General features: G+C 36.9%; 3 protein-coding genes across 12 annotated transcripts in view; 2 read left to right on the top strand and 1 right to left on the bottom strand.

The window, feature by feature from the left end:
* Positions 1 to 241: 241 nt before the first annotated feature.
* On the top strand, positions 242 to 9,285 carry LOC128677017 (uncharacterized). Of its 3 annotated transcripts, XM_053757547.2 has the most exons (9): positions 242 to 420; positions 1,037 to 1,171; positions 4,651 to 4,755; positions 5,951 to 6,265; positions 6,718 to 6,804; positions 7,235 to 7,397; positions 7,714 to 7,857; positions 8,156 to 8,360; positions 8,557 to 9,285. In XM_053757547.2, the coding sequence occupies exons 3-9, from the start codon at positions 4,686 to 4,688 to the stop codon at positions 8,779 to 8,781; spliced, it is 1,209 nt and encodes a 402-aa protein (XP_053613522.1). In that variant the 5' UTR covers positions 242 to 420; positions 1,037 to 1,171; positions 4,651 to 4,685; the 3' UTR covers positions 8,782 to 9,285. The 3 variants fall into 3 exon arrangements, with proteins under 3 accessions (XP_053613522.1, XP_053613521.1, XP_053613523.1); XM_053757546.2 differs by lacking the exon at positions 1,037 to 1,171; XM_053757548.2 differs by lacking the exons at positions 1,037 to 1,171; positions 6,718 to 6,804 and having other exon boundaries at positions 246 to 420.
* A 627-nt stretch (positions 9,286 to 9,912) lies between these two features.
* On the top strand, positions 9,913 to 11,494 carry LOC128677019 (uncharacterized protein). Of its 2 annotated transcripts, none has more exons than XM_053757551.2 (2): positions 9,913 to 10,810; positions 11,333 to 11,494. In XM_053757551.2, the coding sequence occupies exons 1-2, from the start codon at positions 9,989 to 9,991 to the stop codon at positions 11,351 to 11,353; spliced, it is 843 nt and encodes a 280-aa protein (XP_053613526.1). In that variant the 5' UTR covers positions 9,913 to 9,988; the 3' UTR covers positions 11,354 to 11,494. The 2 variants fall into 2 exon arrangements, with proteins under 2 accessions (XP_053613526.1, XP_053613525.1); XM_053757550.2 differs by having other exon boundaries at positions 9,913 to 11,066; positions 11,333 to 11,472.
* Positions 11,495 to 15,096: 3,602 nt separating this feature from the next.
* The window catches only part of puf (puffyeye), a 30,288-nt gene continuing 27,647 nt past the window's right edge, over positions 15,097 to 17,737 (bottom strand). For all 7 annotated transcript variants that reach the window (XM_053757536.1, XM_053757539.1, XM_053757538.1 and 4 more), the window contains exons 52-57: positions 17,388 to 17,612; positions 16,756 to 16,895; positions 16,360 to 16,494; positions 16,036 to 16,240; positions 15,624 to 15,781; positions 15,097 to 15,488 (exon numbers count right to left, since the gene is read on the bottom strand). In XM_053757536.1, the coding sequence (XP_053613511.1) occupies positions 15,432 to 15,488; positions 15,624 to 15,781; positions 16,036 to 16,240; positions 16,360 to 16,494; positions 16,756 to 16,895; positions 17,388 to 17,612 (920 nt within the window). In that variant the 3' untranslated portion in view covers positions 15,097 to 15,431. The remainder of the gene's footprint in view (positions 15,489 to 15,623; positions 15,782 to 16,035; positions 16,241 to 16,359; positions 16,495 to 16,755; positions 16,896 to 17,387; positions 17,613 to 17,737) is intronic.

Consider the following 17,737-nt stretch of genomic DNA (forward strand, 5'->3'; position numbering starts at 1 on the left):
TAAATTCCCGCCAAATTCAAACCCAAGATCGAATGGCGGCTGCTGCGTTGCCATGACATCATGCGGTTACGTCAGATAAACAAAAAGCGCCGCACCATTTATCGACCGCTGAAGTTAGAAATATACACTCGTCCTACTCATATGATACAAGATTTTGTTTTCATGCTATCCCTCTCTCTGCGTGTACTATTCCGACTGCGGTAGAACGAGGTTCAATAAAGTTATTCAATTTGCCTCGAAACCGAAGAAAACCTATTTGTATTCAGTCAACGCGACATGCGTGGTTGATAAACGTGTGTTAAGTGAAACAATTTTCTGCTGTTATGGATTTTTAATAATAAAATTATCAATGAAAATGTGAATAAACTGCATTGTGAATGTTATTGACGTGTCCTCTTCCTTTTTATTTGGATTAAACAGGTATGCAATGACAGTGGGTAACTACTTTAGTTAAGTAGTCAATAAATATATAAATACAATTCTGCTTATCATTAAAATATTAAAGATAAAAATTATGAAGGTGTTTATAAATAAGAAGCACTATGCCAATTCTACATCCAAATTAATGAATTCTCATAAACTTCATTATCTTAATAAGTATTCATTTTTTATTCACATAGGTACTTGTATTATTATGTACCTTCTAAAGTTACTACATACTTTTAAGTACTCATAAATTACTAGGTAAATACATATTATGGTATTAGTTTTAGTGGCTAATGGCAATAGTGGGATATTTTTTATGGTACAAATTCGGTGTTAAAATATGTACATACAGCTACATAGGTAATCTATCTAATAACTTTACTAACTGAACATTGCAAAATCGAAGTTTTGTTTAACATGTGCTTTGTACCTTAGGTAGCCTTGCGATTCTGTAAAATTCGAATGTCATTCGCTCACACTGGGTTATTATTGATTTATTTCCTTATGAAATTTACAAAATTTCCACAAAAATACGGTTTATAATTTTTTATTTCACTTGTGAAGAAAATTGGGTTGCTTCAAGAAATATTTCATGCAGTAGCAGTTCTAGGTCAACAGGAATTTCGATGCCGCGCACACCGAGGGTTCCGTAAAATTCCCACGTATAATGAATCTCAAATATGTCTAAGCGTTCCTGGGAAAAAGGTTCTTGACAGATGGACAACGAAGGGATCCGATTTTTTAGGTAAGGAACCATAAATAAGTTGGTGTTTGTAGATTTTAGCCGAGGGTCGGCTATGTCCTTGGTTAATCCTTGACCCGCGATTGTGATCAACACCGACCAGACGGCGACTGGCCACTTGCTACCCACCCCTAGTATTATTATCATCTGTGGTCGAGGTATTGTGTGAATACTTAAATATAATATAAAAGTATAAATGATATCATTAATTTTATTTTTATTTTTGTACAATATATTTATAATCGAGAGATTTAATGATAATGATAATAAGTTCAGAACTTAAATGTAGCGAGAAGTTTAATTTAGAAACACTTTATAAGAGGATAAGGATAATATTCTTTGTGATGACATTAAGTGGGTTAAATTAAGAAAATGAGGGTGAGCATCTAACAACAAATGCAACATCGGCGGTGGCAATCCTGGTTCTATAAGAAACAAGTACTCACTAGTTATAGGTATAGGTAGCTAGTCTTATTATAATCGCGAGCGTGACATCATCGTCTTCACCTACCGATTGTGGTGCGTGAGCAATTTCTGTTTTATTTGTTATGATTATGATTCTGTATGAGATGGAACATTTCTTTTGAATGGTTAGTTTTCCTAAAAAACTTATAATTGTGATACCTATTTGCCCGTAATACCTACCTATACAATATATCTGTAGATAAAAAATAGGTACTTATGTATTTATAGCCACAAGCTTTACCAACTTGTTTTGATCAGACTGATGTATCATCTTACTGTTGATGATATTGATACTAACTCAATTTATACTTATTTTGAAGTGTGGTTCCCGCTCTAGTTATATTAAGATATAGAACTAAGAAAATAACCAATGAACTACCATGGTTAACCATCGGACAGTGGTCCTATCCAATATGAATCATGTCCATATTTAATATTATAGAAATAGAAATAAATTTATTCATAACATACTAATATAGGTACATCACAAGAAATGAACAAAATGTTAATATTTCAAAGGTACATTAAATATGCTATAAAAGGGTACCACTCAGCTTGTGCCGTGACGAAGAGCCATGACGCTGATTTTCAGTGATACCAAACAAGAGACCACCAGAAAAGAATTATATTATCAAAATAACAATGTCAGGAAGGATGGATATTAGAGGATGGGATGGGTTTGCAACTCGTTTTCAATCAAAAAATTTGGTGTCAAGGCAGTTGGCAGTGCGCCAGCGCAATATAGTGTACAGTCATAGACCATGTACAGTCAACCGCATGTCACGTTACCCTGCAATCTTTATGTCGCGGTATCGTTAATGCGATGAAAGCAAATTTATAATTTAGGTAGCTTGATGTACTGTTGATCTAGTGGTTGGAAATGTCAAACATGAGTAATACTTAAAATGCTGTTAGCAATAAATTAATCGGCCAGTTTCCTTATATTATGTTTCCGAAAAACAGAATATTTTCTAAATTTAGAAATATACCTAGTAACTGCTGCTGCTTCAAAAGTGAAATTAAAGGCAATAATTTTATCAAAGTTAAACTTTAAATATGTTTTAAAGATTAACTTTGATAATTCTTGCCTGTATAACAACATGAACGAATTATTATCACTGAAACTTAAGACTACGAAAATACTGATACCAGTAGACAGGTGCACCAAAGGTCAAGCCGAATCATTTTGTTTGTTGTGATCGCTACAGAGTAGACGTCTACCAACTAACCATGCATTATTTGTGATAATTTATGTACATAATTACATCAGAATGATGTCATTACCTGTGCCATTACACCGTCTATAGAGTAGACGGCGTGCTACGAATGACTCCCACACTAAAACCTAATAGAAGTAATTATCTAGTGTATGGATCCATCCATAGGGAAGGCCAGTGTCCCAGCAGGGGACGTTACAATTGCTATGATGATAATACTCTTAGACATGCCTCATGTTGCCTTTTACTACATTGCAATGTGTACATATGTAAATAGTTACCTATATGAGTATGTCTACAAAAAATAAGGGCGCTGGCTACTCATACATACAACATAAGTAGGTACGTATATTTCCGTCACGATAAAGTGATAACGCTAGTACCAAAAAAAGTGGGTTACATTCACATAAGTATTATGTACGTAAACTATAATTATATTTCAATCCCATAGATTTCAATGGTTTACAGGTTTAAGGTGACCTTTTAGATGCCTTTTATATACCTACAATGTACAATAAAAATATTACTTATAGTCAATAATAATATTTTATGTACCTAGTAAACAGTTATTGTATTACCACATTCTCACTCAATGCTTAGTAAAGTTACTATTTAGTAGCGCAGAAAGTAGACATCTCGTTGCAATCTCGCATAAATAAAAATGAATTTCTAGGTAGTAGGTACCTAAATGCCTAACTAATAAAATACCTATTTCTCATATGAAATTATGCATCAATCGAGAGGCAGAGCAATCCGGTACGATAATACACTTGGATAGAATAGTTTCCCATTTGGTCTATTTTAAGGTTTAGTTAACTTTCCCAATTAACTATGAAATATTTAACCAAAATTGCCTTGGTAGATTTGGTAGAGGTAACGAAACCACGGTCGGTCTGGCTCAAAAATAAAGATTACAATCGCAAACAATCACATTGCAGTTCGAGGGCGAAGCGACGCCAAGACGTCGCGCGTCGTCGCGTCATCCACTGGCCAGAGACGATATCTATCTACTTATATTACGTTTTGGATCATTGAATTTATCGAATTTACGCTTTTGGTTACTAGCGCCTCGTCGCTACAGAACTGGGGTTCTGTTCGATATGTTAATAACTACAATGCCATCCATTTGTCCATTGTGTCGGCCCTCATTTTATTCGACTGTTACATAGTTAGGGCTCTAGAGAGTTCATATATACGTGTCTAATTAATTAAACAATAAAGATACCTTTTTGACAAATGACAACTACTTAATTGAAACTGTTTTTATGTTTTGCTAGCAAGGCATTAATTATACATTGCTCGAATTAGTCCTTTATTTACTAGTTAAAAAAACATATATTATTTTGTATGATGTTGATTAGATCTAGGGAGTTCAAGTTTTCCACCGTCTGTGGAAGCAAGTACCTATCCAGCTACATGGTTTAACATCGTTTCAAATCAAATACATTAGGTACTTTCGAGAAAATTCTTAATTTTATCCTATTACTATCTACTATTTTTCTAAGATTTTGTTGAATTGTTTTAATGTGCCCACTGCCGCTGTGGCACTGATCTTCTTTATATATGTATGAGGAGGATGGAACCTGCCCATGGAACTCGGGCCCAATCCACCGGGACCGACGTGCCTTCCGAAGCACCAAGGAGCTCAAGATTTTTGTATTTTCAGCCATCTTGTGACCGATCATTGGGATCTGTGTCGTATACTCGTATTTGTGTCATATTAAGCGACTTGCTTAATACGACATAAATACGAGTAGGTATCAACGCGTCTGATAAAATAAATTTATTCTTTGTCCACAGTTTATGCCATAAAATGGACTAAATAAATAGCAAACATGACTATTTTACTTTACGACCACTGCGAGCTGGAGGAACGATCGTCGAAGACTTTAAAAGTTTGGAAAGGTAATTTTTAAGTATTTTCTATAAATTATGTAAGTATATTACTTTCTATGAATGAATATAGCAGCTTACATTTTAAATAATAAATTAAAATTAATCTATAGCCAAATTATAAAAAGTACCTAGGTAACAATTTTCTTGAATCATGTGAAATTAAATTAGTTACTAGAAGTAACTAGGTAGCTGTCGTTGCTATGATGAAACAAATAATCACGTATTCAGACATTTAGTACAGAGTACATGTAAAGGCGGACGTGGCCTGAATCAGTTTGGATCGGAGCCAACACACAGCGTGGACCACGCTTACCATGCTGGGGCCCAATTTTCACGCAATCAAAGAAAAAATGTTCAATCGAAAATATTTTGCATCTAGAATTTTTTTCTAAAGTTTTAGAAACTGACCAAGAGGTTAGTTTCTAAAACTATCATAACATCTACTAGCTTTACTAGTGAAGTCATTCTAGGAGCGGGAACCTTGACAGCTAATAAGTAGGCAACAACATTATTTCAAAAATTTTCTAAATTTAAACTTTCGTTTCCTACGCGGACCCTGATTGTCGATATCATCTTAAATACTTGAATAGGTACTTTATTATTGCTTGAGTTCTACATTACAATTTCTTGAGTTAGTTGATTTGTATAATTTTTCCTTAATTTCCATACCCTAGAAAGTCAGGGCGGATAATATTATTATTTGTCTTTGGGGGGATCGATAGGTAGTACAAGCACCAGACGGGTGATCAGTACTCTCAAACTGGGATCATTTTCCCGAAGAGGAGTGAAGTGTATAAAATGACTTTAAAGTTATATGAAAATACGTTCAGTTAAAGTTATGAGCATATACACTACACTCAGTACATATTGGTTCACCGGATGACTAGTTGCGACAGCCGACGTTATCGCACGTTGTCGTCTCGTCGCTGCTAGTGTGACGGCATGACCTCATGTTTATTGTTACAAACCTATCTACCACTTGAGGTCTTAAATTTTAAGTTACAAGTTTTAAGACCTACATAAAAGTATTATCTAGGTGTTTTATTTTGGTATTTAAGGCGGATAAAGCCTGAGATTTTTGGATATAGTAAGTACCTGAGTTGGCCAAGTAGGTACCTTATGCCGATTCTGGAATTACTTATTAAAATGTTACTTTTACTGTAAAGAATTTCTATGACGGGAATAATGTATTTTCTAATTTCAGCATGGCATCTCATATTGTACATTTGCGCTGCTGTATCCGGCATCGCCAACTACACTTTACTCCACAAATCTCAAGAGTTAGTCAACTACAACTGCATATTCTTCCCTCGGACGTTGGAATTTCACTTGGTAGAACATGTCGATTACGTACAAGTTATTGATCCTAATGACGCAGACAATACTGCTCAAATAAATTCAACTGTTGCCGCCCCATACAATTTTGATGCTCAAAAAACCAAAAGAGAAACTGCTTCAAATGAAACTAGCAAAGAATCAGAAACTTCCGAAGAAATATATAACAGGACCATTATGACTGGTCAGTAAACAATTATTTTCTTAATAAAATATATTTTTTTTATAATTAAATAGGTAGCGAGAGACCTATGTCTCAGTATATGTTCTGTATTGATTCTCTAGATTTATATAAGTATCTACCTATAATCATTTACGTTTACCATTAGTTACACGCTCATTTGTGAAACTATGAGAATATGACGGCTACCAACCAAGTAGAGTAAATACTACTATAGTTACATTTTGATACACGCTTCTTTCAATAGTTTTAACAGACTAGTTTGAAGTGCGGCAGCAATATCCTGTGTGGGATTCTTGGGATTCCACTGTGAGGAATCTGATAACTAATAAGTGCCTAGATACATGTTTATTTGTATTCTGTGAGGAGGCGAAACCGATAATCCGAGTTCCAGCGGCGATGACTACTATAAGTAGGTAATCATGTCTAATATTTATGCTTATTTCTTTCTTTAGGACATGTAGAACGAGATCCTGGAGATCCTTCCTCCGTTTACTATACGCTGATGTATACAAGAAAACAAATTCGGACGATCACAAAAAGTTTGTTTGTGTTTTGCAAAATGATGTCTCACGCCACTAAACAAGTGTTTACACTACCTAATTTGATTTGAAGAATTAGTAGAAATAGCTTGCTAAATTGATATTCACTACTATTGCGTATGTGCTATTTAATTGTTGTGGTTGTGACTAAATTTATCGAAGTAACTGCGGTACCCAGACCCACTATGCAAACATCCTACTGAGCAGACAGGGTGGCAGTTACAAAAAGTCCACTTTCCTTATCTAATCTTTATATTAATGTCGAGCTTATTAGTAAAAAAAAAATTTTCCAATTTTCATTATTTCTTAGTGACCATTCTGTTGTATTGCAATTGAAAAAGTGATAATAATGAGTGAAGATTCGAGTTGTTTTTATTTGCTAGAAAGAAACTAATTTTATGAGAGCAAAACTGAAGTGGATGTTTTCCAGGAAATGTGACGCACCGAGTGGCCCTGTACGCGTCGCGGACGCTGTTTGGAGAGGATGGTCGGTGTCAGTTCGCGGAGTACATGCCGCTCATGTCTACTGTCCTGGCGGCAGTGTGGCTTACCTTCTTCACCATGTGTCCCAGCGGGGGCCGAGTTAGGACTGGGTGGATATCTTTTATTATTATTTCCTGGTTGGGGACGCCAGTATTCCATTTCCCCGTAGGACTGGTTGGTTAACTATACTTTGTATATGTGAGAATAAGTGTTTTTACTTTAAAAAGGAATTTGTATATTTTGTTCTTCAGACACACTTACATATTAAATATTAGTATGGGATAGATAATACCTAATGGATATATGTAGTATTTCCTAGTATTAATTATATATAATGTACATAGGAAAAAGTGGAAAACGTAAATAAACGCATAATTTTTATATTATGTATTAGCAATAAATATATGAGATTTTCCTCCACGGCAGACTGCCCCAGCCGTGGCGGATCCTGGCGCCAGCGCTGGTCTGCGCACTCGTGATGGTAGGCCTCACGGGGCACAGCTTCACTACCACCAACGCAGGCATCCACGCCTTCTGTGCGGCCTTCGAAGAATATACCAATTCGACTAAGTATGTTGAAGTATACTTTAATATAATAGCTATTAATATCTAGCTAATGATTAGGTACCTACTTACCTATACAAATCTGAAGACTTATTTTTTCAGGCTACTTACATACCTGAAAAATATCTATACCTAAGTCTTCAGATTTTATTTGTCATGGTATAAGTAAGGAAAGTTGAAGGTACCTAATCAAAGTTGCAGGCAAGCGCAGTAGGTCGCTGCCAACCGGTAATTTTAAAGGTATATTTTCAGCACACTTCCCGCCGCCCCATTCATTCAAATGTAGGTTATTTTGCTCCGTCAGTTGTTCCCCTGTGAACGACTTCCTCGAGCCTGGTTGGAATACCACGTGGGGCTTCGGCCCGCGAGTGGAGGCCACGCGCGCCGCCAGCGCTGCCGTGTGGGTCAGCTGGGCATGCGCGGCCGCCATCTTCCTCGCTAGATGCCTCACCGCGCCGGACTTCCAGGTCAAGAGGACCAAGATCGTCGTCACCAGTGACCCTGATCAGGTAGCCTGAGTTTGACATCTGCAACTTGCTGGTCGTATACGAATGAGTCGTAAACCTACATACCTATAGCTTGCTTGAGTGTGTGCAAGCTGCGTAGATATAAATATAGATTGTATGATATATATAGATTGTATGATTGTATATTGTATGATAGCTCTGACGATTGAATCTAAAATTGTTGCCCTACATTTTACAGAAAATAACTCCATTCCTCAAGAAACAATCAACACGCAGTTCACGCCGCTCGGAGCGAAGCTCGCCGAGCAAGCGCGACAACGTGTCGACGCGCTCGGAGCCCACCGCCACCTCCGAGCTTGCCACGGTCTCTGTCGAGCCGGGCCTGGACTCCGCCCCCAGTTCGCTGTTGGCCACCCCGAGAAAAAACAATGGAGAAATGATCGAAATGACCTACACCTACTAAGAAAGATTACATCACTAAATAAAATCTAATTTATTGACACAATTTATCGATAACTTTTTGAAATGCTTATTTATATAAATCTTATATCTCCAGCTCAAACACTAACATGCTCAAGATAAAGGAGATATAATTGTATTCAGAGTCAAATCGCTGGAAAAAATTTCACATGCTCAATGTGCTGTACAAATGGTTCGCATTTTATATCATGTAATTGATGGTGCATAAAGCAATAACTTCATCTTTTTGTTAGGTACAATTTATATCTATAACTAGGCACAATTAAGTACCAAACTATAGGAACGCTAAGTATAAAACTTATATGTACCTAATATTATTCTACTTACAAAAAAGTTAAAGAAAACACTGAAAAATTTGTTTTATTCTTATCTATTTCATCCATGGAATTAGTAAGTGCTCCACAATTCCATGATTTCAGCACATTATATCTAAATGAAACGGAAATGGATGGGCCATGAAGTTGAAGAATGTTCTATCTCATTTAGGTATTGTGTACGCTTATACGATAATCCGCGTAGTCCATGGATTGAATAAGTACTTCGACGGAGTACGTACAAATTCCATGGTTTAGTCAGACAAACGGGGCCGCGCGCGGAGCCCTTCTAAAACTATGCACAAAAAGCTAAGGTTTTTTGGTCTTAGATGGACTTGGATTGGATGTAAAAATTTGCACTCTCTATCTGATAAGAAAGTGAAGAAAACTGATTTCTAACGAACTACATTTTTTGCCATTGCAATATCTACCAAATAAAATGGTCAAGATTAGTTCCATGGATTTAGTAAGTACCACGGAGTACGTACCTATTAATTCCATGATTGATTGATAATCACCCAGTGGCCAGTTAAGTTAACAGTAGACAGTACCGCGCAAGGCCCTTCTAAATCTATGGACAGCACCATAATTTATCCCAAATATAATTATAATAGGCATGGAATTAGTGGGTACTATTAAATCCATAATAAAGGTATAGACATTTAATTTACCTATCTAGAGAGTGACATATCCAACTTGGAACACGACCAAGATACCAAATACATTCCAAATCCAAGAAAAAAAAAAGCTGTCAATGTCAGTTAAAATAAATACGTCAAGTCAAACAAAATATTTACACCTTGTGATGTAAGAAAAATAAAATATTCGCAATAATTTTAAAAAAATGTTAGCACAATAATTTACTCCAAAAAAACGATGCTATTAAACCAGGTAAATAGGCTTGTTACCAAGCGTTCCTTAATAAACCAATTTTTCCGACATACACATTCGAAAACATCGGAAGTTCTTTACCCATTGGAAAGTAGGAGAATAATACAAATTTCAGGAAAAGATGCCGCTGTATTCTTACAAGGTCTTATCACAAACGACATGCGGCACTTTGATGAAGGCGCCCAGTCCATATATACCATGTTTTTAAACAACAAGGGCAGGGTCTTGTACGACACACTGATACACAAATGGGATGCAGAGGATTCATTTCTGATCGAATGTGACAAAAATATTACTAGTTTATTGCAAAAACATTTAAAGATGTTCAAACTGAAAAGACGTGTTGATATTCAAGATATGAGCCAAGTCAAGTTATGGTCATTATTACCTCAAACAAATGAAACATTTGATAGAAATCTTGATCTCAAAACAGGGGTAAAATTGTACAAAGATCCCAGGATAGCAGACTTAGGCTACAGAGTTTTAACACCTTCATCATTGAAGGGCATTGAAGTAGCAGAGAGAATTGGAGAGAATGTTAAAGTAGAAGGAAATGAAGATGGCTATAAATACCTGAGATATAAACTTGGTGTGAGCGAGGGAGCAGAAGACCTTGTTCCTGCAACCTGTTTTCCTCTAGAAGTGAACTGTGACTATCTACATGGAGTGAGTTTTCATAAAGGCTGCTATATTGGACAAGAGTTAACAGCACGGGTTCACCATACAGGAGTTGTAAGGAAGAGAATCATGCCTATTAAATTTCAAGAACATGTTAATGAGCATCTCGATAAAGATGCTGAGATCTCAGTAAGCAACAAGCCTAAAGCCAAAGTAGGAAAATTGAAAAGTTATCTCCGAGACTATGGTTTAGGATTGGTTAGGATAAAGGACGCTGTTGAAGCGAATGGTCTGTGTATTGGCAATTGTACAGGAGAAGTTATGAAGCCATCCTGGTGGCCAGTTGAAGCACCCAAAGAGAAATTAAATTTGAACAAAGAATAGATAATTGGATTACTGAAAACTATTATCAAATTCTTTAACTTATTATCTACCTACTCATTATGTATGTATTTTTATGTATTAACATAACAAATTAAGTATGTTATCTATTTATGTATATAAAAAAATATATATTTTATGATAAACCAAAAACACCCCCTCTGAGCTTGATGAACTTTTACACTGTTATTTGGCCAACTTGAGTAATATAATAGTTTATATCCCAAAATTTCTATGGGACAAACCCTCCAGGCTACAATCGAAAAGTAACATCTCTAACTGTACTTTTACAAATTTAGGTTAGTTTAATTAAATAAAATTTATTTTCAGGAAAATGGCAGAGAAATCTAAAGAGCCAGAACAAATAGTTTATAGTTTTCAATGTACTGCTTGCAATATGACAGAGAAAGCAAGCTACAAGGGAACACATCCACCTTTTTCTCGCAACATGGAGCTAAAATATCCAAGTTATGTAATGAAGGACCCTTTCAGTCCACCTGGTAAAGGGGAAATATTGGTGTTAGGAGCAGACTGTGCCCTATGTGATAAAAGTGTATGTATTAACAAAGAGTGTAGTTTATTTTACACAAAGATGTATTGTTTAGAATGTGCTCACAATTCAATGGACAAATTCCCAAAAGAAATTAAATCTAAGTTATCTCAGCTTAAAAGATCGTAAATATATTTTATCAATGATAGCAATTTTGGATTTTATTTTAACCTAAACCTTTTTTCTATATGAATAAGTATTCATTTAGAAATAGATAACTAGGAAATTTAGAACCTAAGTAATTATAATTTCAGGCATATATAGATGATACTCTATGAATTAATAAACCTTACTTATTTGTAGGTGATACATATAGATAGTAATAAGAAATAAAATAAGCCTTCTATAAAATACTGTTTACTTTGGCTTTCCAGTCCGATTTACAGTATTTTTACTTTTTAATTTTCACAAATTATATTCAATAACACAGTTATATTCGACTGAAACTTAATTCAGTAACATGTAATTATCATACAAGGTTCAAAAGGTTTATTATTACAAGCCACAAAATGAAATAAGATGCCATGTGCCACTGGTCAATGTCGCATCACATCAAACTTCATTGAAAACAAGATATTATCTTAAAATTAATTAAATAAGATAATTACAGCATAGCTATGTATAGGGTATATATTAATAAGCTCTAAAATCAGGACAAAATTAAATATACATTTTGTCTTACAACCAGTCACTCAATCAATTTGATAGCACCACATTACTTCGACCCTTTACAAAATTGTCCAGTGACTGTTCTCTCCGCACACACACTACCATTATTATTTCTATTACATAAGTAATATATGATAATGTTACATATCCATTGAATAAAGTACAAAAACGCTTGTGAAAATTGAGACGTCATTTAGTGAGTATAGTATTAATTCGTATTATTTTATATAATATTGCTTTATGCTTATGTGGTTTTATGTAAATAAAATTAAAGATTTTAATTACGTGACTATTGTACATTAATGTGGATATTCGAGATATTATAACTACAAGTGATTGATTAGCATATTTAGTTCCCTTTTGCATTTTTCTTAATATACGAGTAATAATTGTGATGGTTATTATACTATAGCAGTGTTACTATAAAGATATAAAATGGACACCCTACTTGTCAAAATACGTTATAGTCGGATCCTGATTGGGCTAGCAACCTTGCGAGGCTGGGGTAGGCGCGGGGAGGAAGTGCCGGTGATTGCCTCGGAAGAGGCACGTTTTGACATGTCATGTCATGCTGCCGCACGAGGCTCCTTCAGTCAGGAGCCGACTATTCGTTGACCTAATAAACTAGTACCTAGTTGTAATGAACTAAATATATGATGTATGTATCTATCGGTAGGGCAGTGTGTTACTGTAGGCTCTATCGGCTCAACGCATATATTAAAATTAATTAACATTTACACTCGACTTAATTTATAACTCTCCGCGAAAGAACCATTACGTGCCCTGATACATAAAGACATTAATAAGAACACTAAGGAGATTCTGAATGGTAAAGGCATAACGCCGTCAACATTAAGAAAATCCTAAACGTTAATTAGAAGTTTTATAAAACATTTACGAAGCCTATTTAATTATGTAAAACACATTACAACTATAAGATATCAACAACATCTATGAAAAACAGTCAAAATGTCGAACTTCACCTCATTCAGTTGCTTCAATAATAATACGCTGGGCCCAGTTGTCGTCATCAATAGTTAAGACTAAATATGTCAGAGACAAAACGACCTCACTCTCAAGACATCTTACACAATATTTTTTTATAAAGGATTATACAAATATTGTACTGGCTTAATTTACGCAATTCCGCAAAAAAAAGTACGCGCCTTGGACGGGAGGTTGTATTGATATACCTATTAGCTGTCAAAGCAACCTAATAGGGACAAAGAATACATTATAAGAAGGTTTCACTACACATAACTTACACTAACAAATCTTTCACAGCCGAAACGCAATTATTAAATTTCAATGAACATAAAGTGAGTAATTTATTTATTAAATAGAAATAGAAGTCCTCATATAGGTTACTCTTTGCAAAAGAAATAAATGCATAAAGTAATAATAAGATAACAATCAAATGACTAATTTATGGTAAAACATACCTACATTATCTTGCTTTTCTTTGAGATTAAAATAATTTTAATCTTTGAAAATATATACGTTAAGATTCCTAACAATTCTCATGAAATAATTATCATTATAAATTTTGTATAAGTTTGAAAGTTTTTTAAAAGCGACGCCATAGTTAAAGCAGCTTTTACAGAGACAGCCTGTTGCGATAACGTGAAATAGTACAAAATGCATCTGTATGTGATGTCCGAATTAGGAATGTTCAATAGTACAGCCTAAAACTAGTATAAATCAAACGGAAGTCCAACCGAAACAAATAATTTCAAGATTCACTCATAAGCAAAGCGCGCCAGTCACATCCCATACATTTTTACAATAAACTTCGAACACATTTCAACATTTGCACTTTTGACTAACGTAATATATTAATGACTTAAGACTTTAATTTACGAACTAACATTTATACAGCTTTGAGCTGGACGCTAGGACCTCCTGGCGCTCACAATTTGTGAGCAACGGTACATTATTAATTGTTCTTTCTTTCTCATTTAATGTGTTATTGCTAACATTGTGTCAGACTTTAATCACACACACCTTACGATGTTTTCTTTCACCATTCATTTACTGTTAATATGGCCACAGATATCCAAAGCCCGATCGTAGAACAAAATTAGTTCCAACAGTTTCAGGATATATTTTCGTAAGAAAACATTTGCATGCAAGGCATGGTGCTCCCTAAGTTGGTATACGTAGCTAAATCATTTGACTTCACTCGAGACGACAATAATGTTACTTTTTTGTATAGTTCAATGATGTAATTGACCTTTGCGAACCTTTTGCAAGTACTTACTAGACAAAATATTAATTTCCTTAGAAATACAAAGCGTCCCGTATTCAAGTATTCTTCATTGAATAGTCGAATACACGACACTTTGTTGACTTAGAAACCGAAGCTCGAAGTTATTAAATAAATCTAATTTCATTTAATTTTGTTCTTTTTTTACTGCTGTGTGATTACCACACAGCAGTAAAAAAGCTGGTTATTACTAAGAGGTAAAAATATTAGTAAAACCAAGTATGTAATGATTCAATTATGTTATACGTTTTACAAACTTGTCCGGCAAAATTACGAGTAAGTTTGTTACAAACTATGTAATATCTTCTTAGTTTCAATTTCCAAATAACACGCATAAAGATTTATTATAATGGAGTAAAAGATCCATTATGATAACTCTTTCAACTAATCAATAAATGAAACTTGGCAATTTATAGAAATGAGCCAAATAACGATAACACGTGAAGAGGTGAATAACGATGTTTTCATTCATTTCTCGCTAGAGAATAACTATTTCTTATCATGCGAGTAAAAAGCGTATACTTACATGAGATTTGTTTGCACATGCAGTAAATTCCCAAGTTACATTTGGTGTTTAAAAAGTAACAAAACTGTCGTGTCGGGATATTAATTTAAAATTAGAAGAAAAAATATACATTTTATATATTTTTTTCTATGGCTACGATGTGAATATAATGTGACTGAAGAGATTAGAAACTCATTAGTCAAAACATTTTTTATTATCCTACTAGAATTCATGTTACAATTAAATGTAATACCACCAGTTTCAAAAGCTCCAATCGGAGTGTTTGTGATTGTGAAAATCACGCACAAAGCGAACAAAGTACAGTTCAAACGTTGAAATATTCAACAAGGTATCTCACTGCTAGTGCGAGCGACCCGAACACGAGCGCCGCGGCGAGCGGGGCGGCGAGCGGAGCGGTGAGCGGGGCGGGGCGACGCTCCTACGAGGGCGCGGGCGGCTGCACGCCCGACAGCAGCTGCTGCGCCGCTAGCGACACCTAGGGACCGGGGTTTACTTTGTTTTATTTCGGAGATTCTTGTGACGCCACAGTTACTGCTGTATCGGTGGCGTGTTATTGGTATTCACAAATATGATTTGCCGCTAAGAAGAAGGAAGTGTAGGTGGAGAGTACCTGAGCGCGGTAGTGTATGGGCGGACGCTGGGGCTCGGCGTCGCGCTCGTCGTCGAGCTCGTCGAGCGAGCCCAGCTCGTCCAGCGGCTCGTCCAGCGAGCTCGCCGGCGACTGCGTCTGCGCAGGCTCCGGCGTCTCCGGCTCCGACGACTCTTCCTCTGCAGGTCGGACAGAATTATGTCTCGTTATAGACACTAATAGCTGAATGTCTCACTCTCATCTGAGCGTTTTAGTTATTAGCATCCAACATGACTTGACATTAATCACATTAACATATGTACACACTAATAAACTTATGTAAATGTTGGATAAGACGAGGTGCAGGTTTCCTAACGACGATGTTTTCCTTCACCGGAAGCAAATGATATGTCTATGAAACCTGGTACTGTGAGAAAGAAACAGCAAGACTGACCATTAGCCCTCTGCAAGCGTTGCTGCACAGCGTTGGCGGCGGCCGCAACAGCCCTCGCGAGGGGGGCGGGGGGCGGGCGCGCGCACAGCACGACGAGCGCGCGCAGCGGCGACAGCAGCGCGCTGAGGCGTGCGCGCGCGGCCCCGCTGCAGACCTCCTCCGCCAGCGCTTCAGCCGCTGCTGAGGCGCCGCCCGTGCCGCCCAACTGTACAATCATAGAGGTTCTAGGTGTACTCAAATACACCAAAATGCCTATGATTTATGTTAGAGTTGTATAGAGATTGAGAGAAGAGGAAAATAGGTCGATGGCTCTGGAAGACTCACCTTGGGGTAGTAATGCCTCAGGAACTGGTAGATGGCGCCATCTTCCAGAGAGTCCCGCTCGTCCAGTAACACCGCGTCCACGTATTCCGACACCACGCTGCATTCCAACAGCATCTCCTCTAGTTTCGAGTCAGTCTGTGATTCACAACACTAAATAAGTAAAACAGGAACACATGTTGAACTGGCCAAAAATGAAAAATTGTATGAAACGTCATGTCGAAAAGAAGACCAAAGACGACTTCATCGGCTATTACACAAAAATGTTGGATTCCTAGAAATTAGTAATCTGGCATGGGTAAACACATTAATCACAAAAAAATTGTTATGCTGTCAGAAGTATTTTACGCTGACGAAGTCGCGGGTAAACAGCTAGTATAGTATAAAAAAATATCTCACCGGACAGGCGGCCACCTCGTTCCAGAAGGCGGCGAAGTAGTTGAACCTGAGCGGCACCGCCTCGAGCGCGCACAGCGCCGACAGCAGCACCAGCTGCTCCGACATGCAGCGCTGGCTGCGCGCCACGCGGCAGCACGTGTCTGCCCATCGATATACACAACCATTGTATAGTATTATCCAAACTAATATTATAAATGCGGAAGTGAGTTTGTTACGGCTGTATCTGCTTGACCAATCTTCTTGAAATTTTGCATGCACTTTGAAGTATGAAGAAGGACAAAGGGTATCATTCTACCATGGAGGTTTTCGGTATACCATCAGCAGCAAGTTTTCTTTGAATTAAATTATCCAACAGATTTATTCAAGTCTTCAATAATCCTTATTTAAATCTAATAAAGATAATTAAAAAAAGTATGCTTTTTAAAATTTTCTGAAAATTTCAGGCGCAAATGTGGTACAATGACTGAGTATGACTAACTATTTTTCTGTCATGGGTGAAGGACACACGAATATTCGTGTTTGTCTTACCTAATTAAGTTACCGATCGCACAAGTTGATTACACGACGATTTCCCTTTTTTGTTTTAGAACATTTTGTATGAGAAGTGGAGAAAGTTATTGAAATGAACTCACCAATAAACTTGTGATAGGGTCTGTAGACGGGCGCGAGGGGGGGCGCAGCAGCGGCGACCTGCCGACAGAGATGGAGGTGCGCGCGCGCGCGCGGAGAGCCGCGTGTGGGTGCTCCGCCCCCCGCCCCGCCCGCACCCCGCGCCGCGCAGTGCGCGCCCGCCGCCAGCGGCACCAGCGCGCCTAGAGCTGCGCTGCCGCCGATCATCACTAGTTCGCGGAGCACGCCTGTAATACAATACATTCATTTAATAATATCATTAAAAATTTACGACACTCAATGGCACACGTTACATATTGGAAATCATCTTGTCATCACATCACCTTTTCATTTTTAGTTGGATAGCATCGCG

The sequence above is a fragment of the Plodia interpunctella genome, chromosome 17 (assembly GCF_027563975.2).
Source record: "Plodia interpunctella isolate USDA-ARS_2022_Savannah chromosome 17, ilPloInte3.2, whole genome shotgun sequence".
In the NCBI taxonomy this organism is placed as follows: domain Eukaryota; kingdom Metazoa; phylum Arthropoda; class Insecta; order Lepidoptera; family Pyralidae; genus Plodia; species Plodia interpunctella.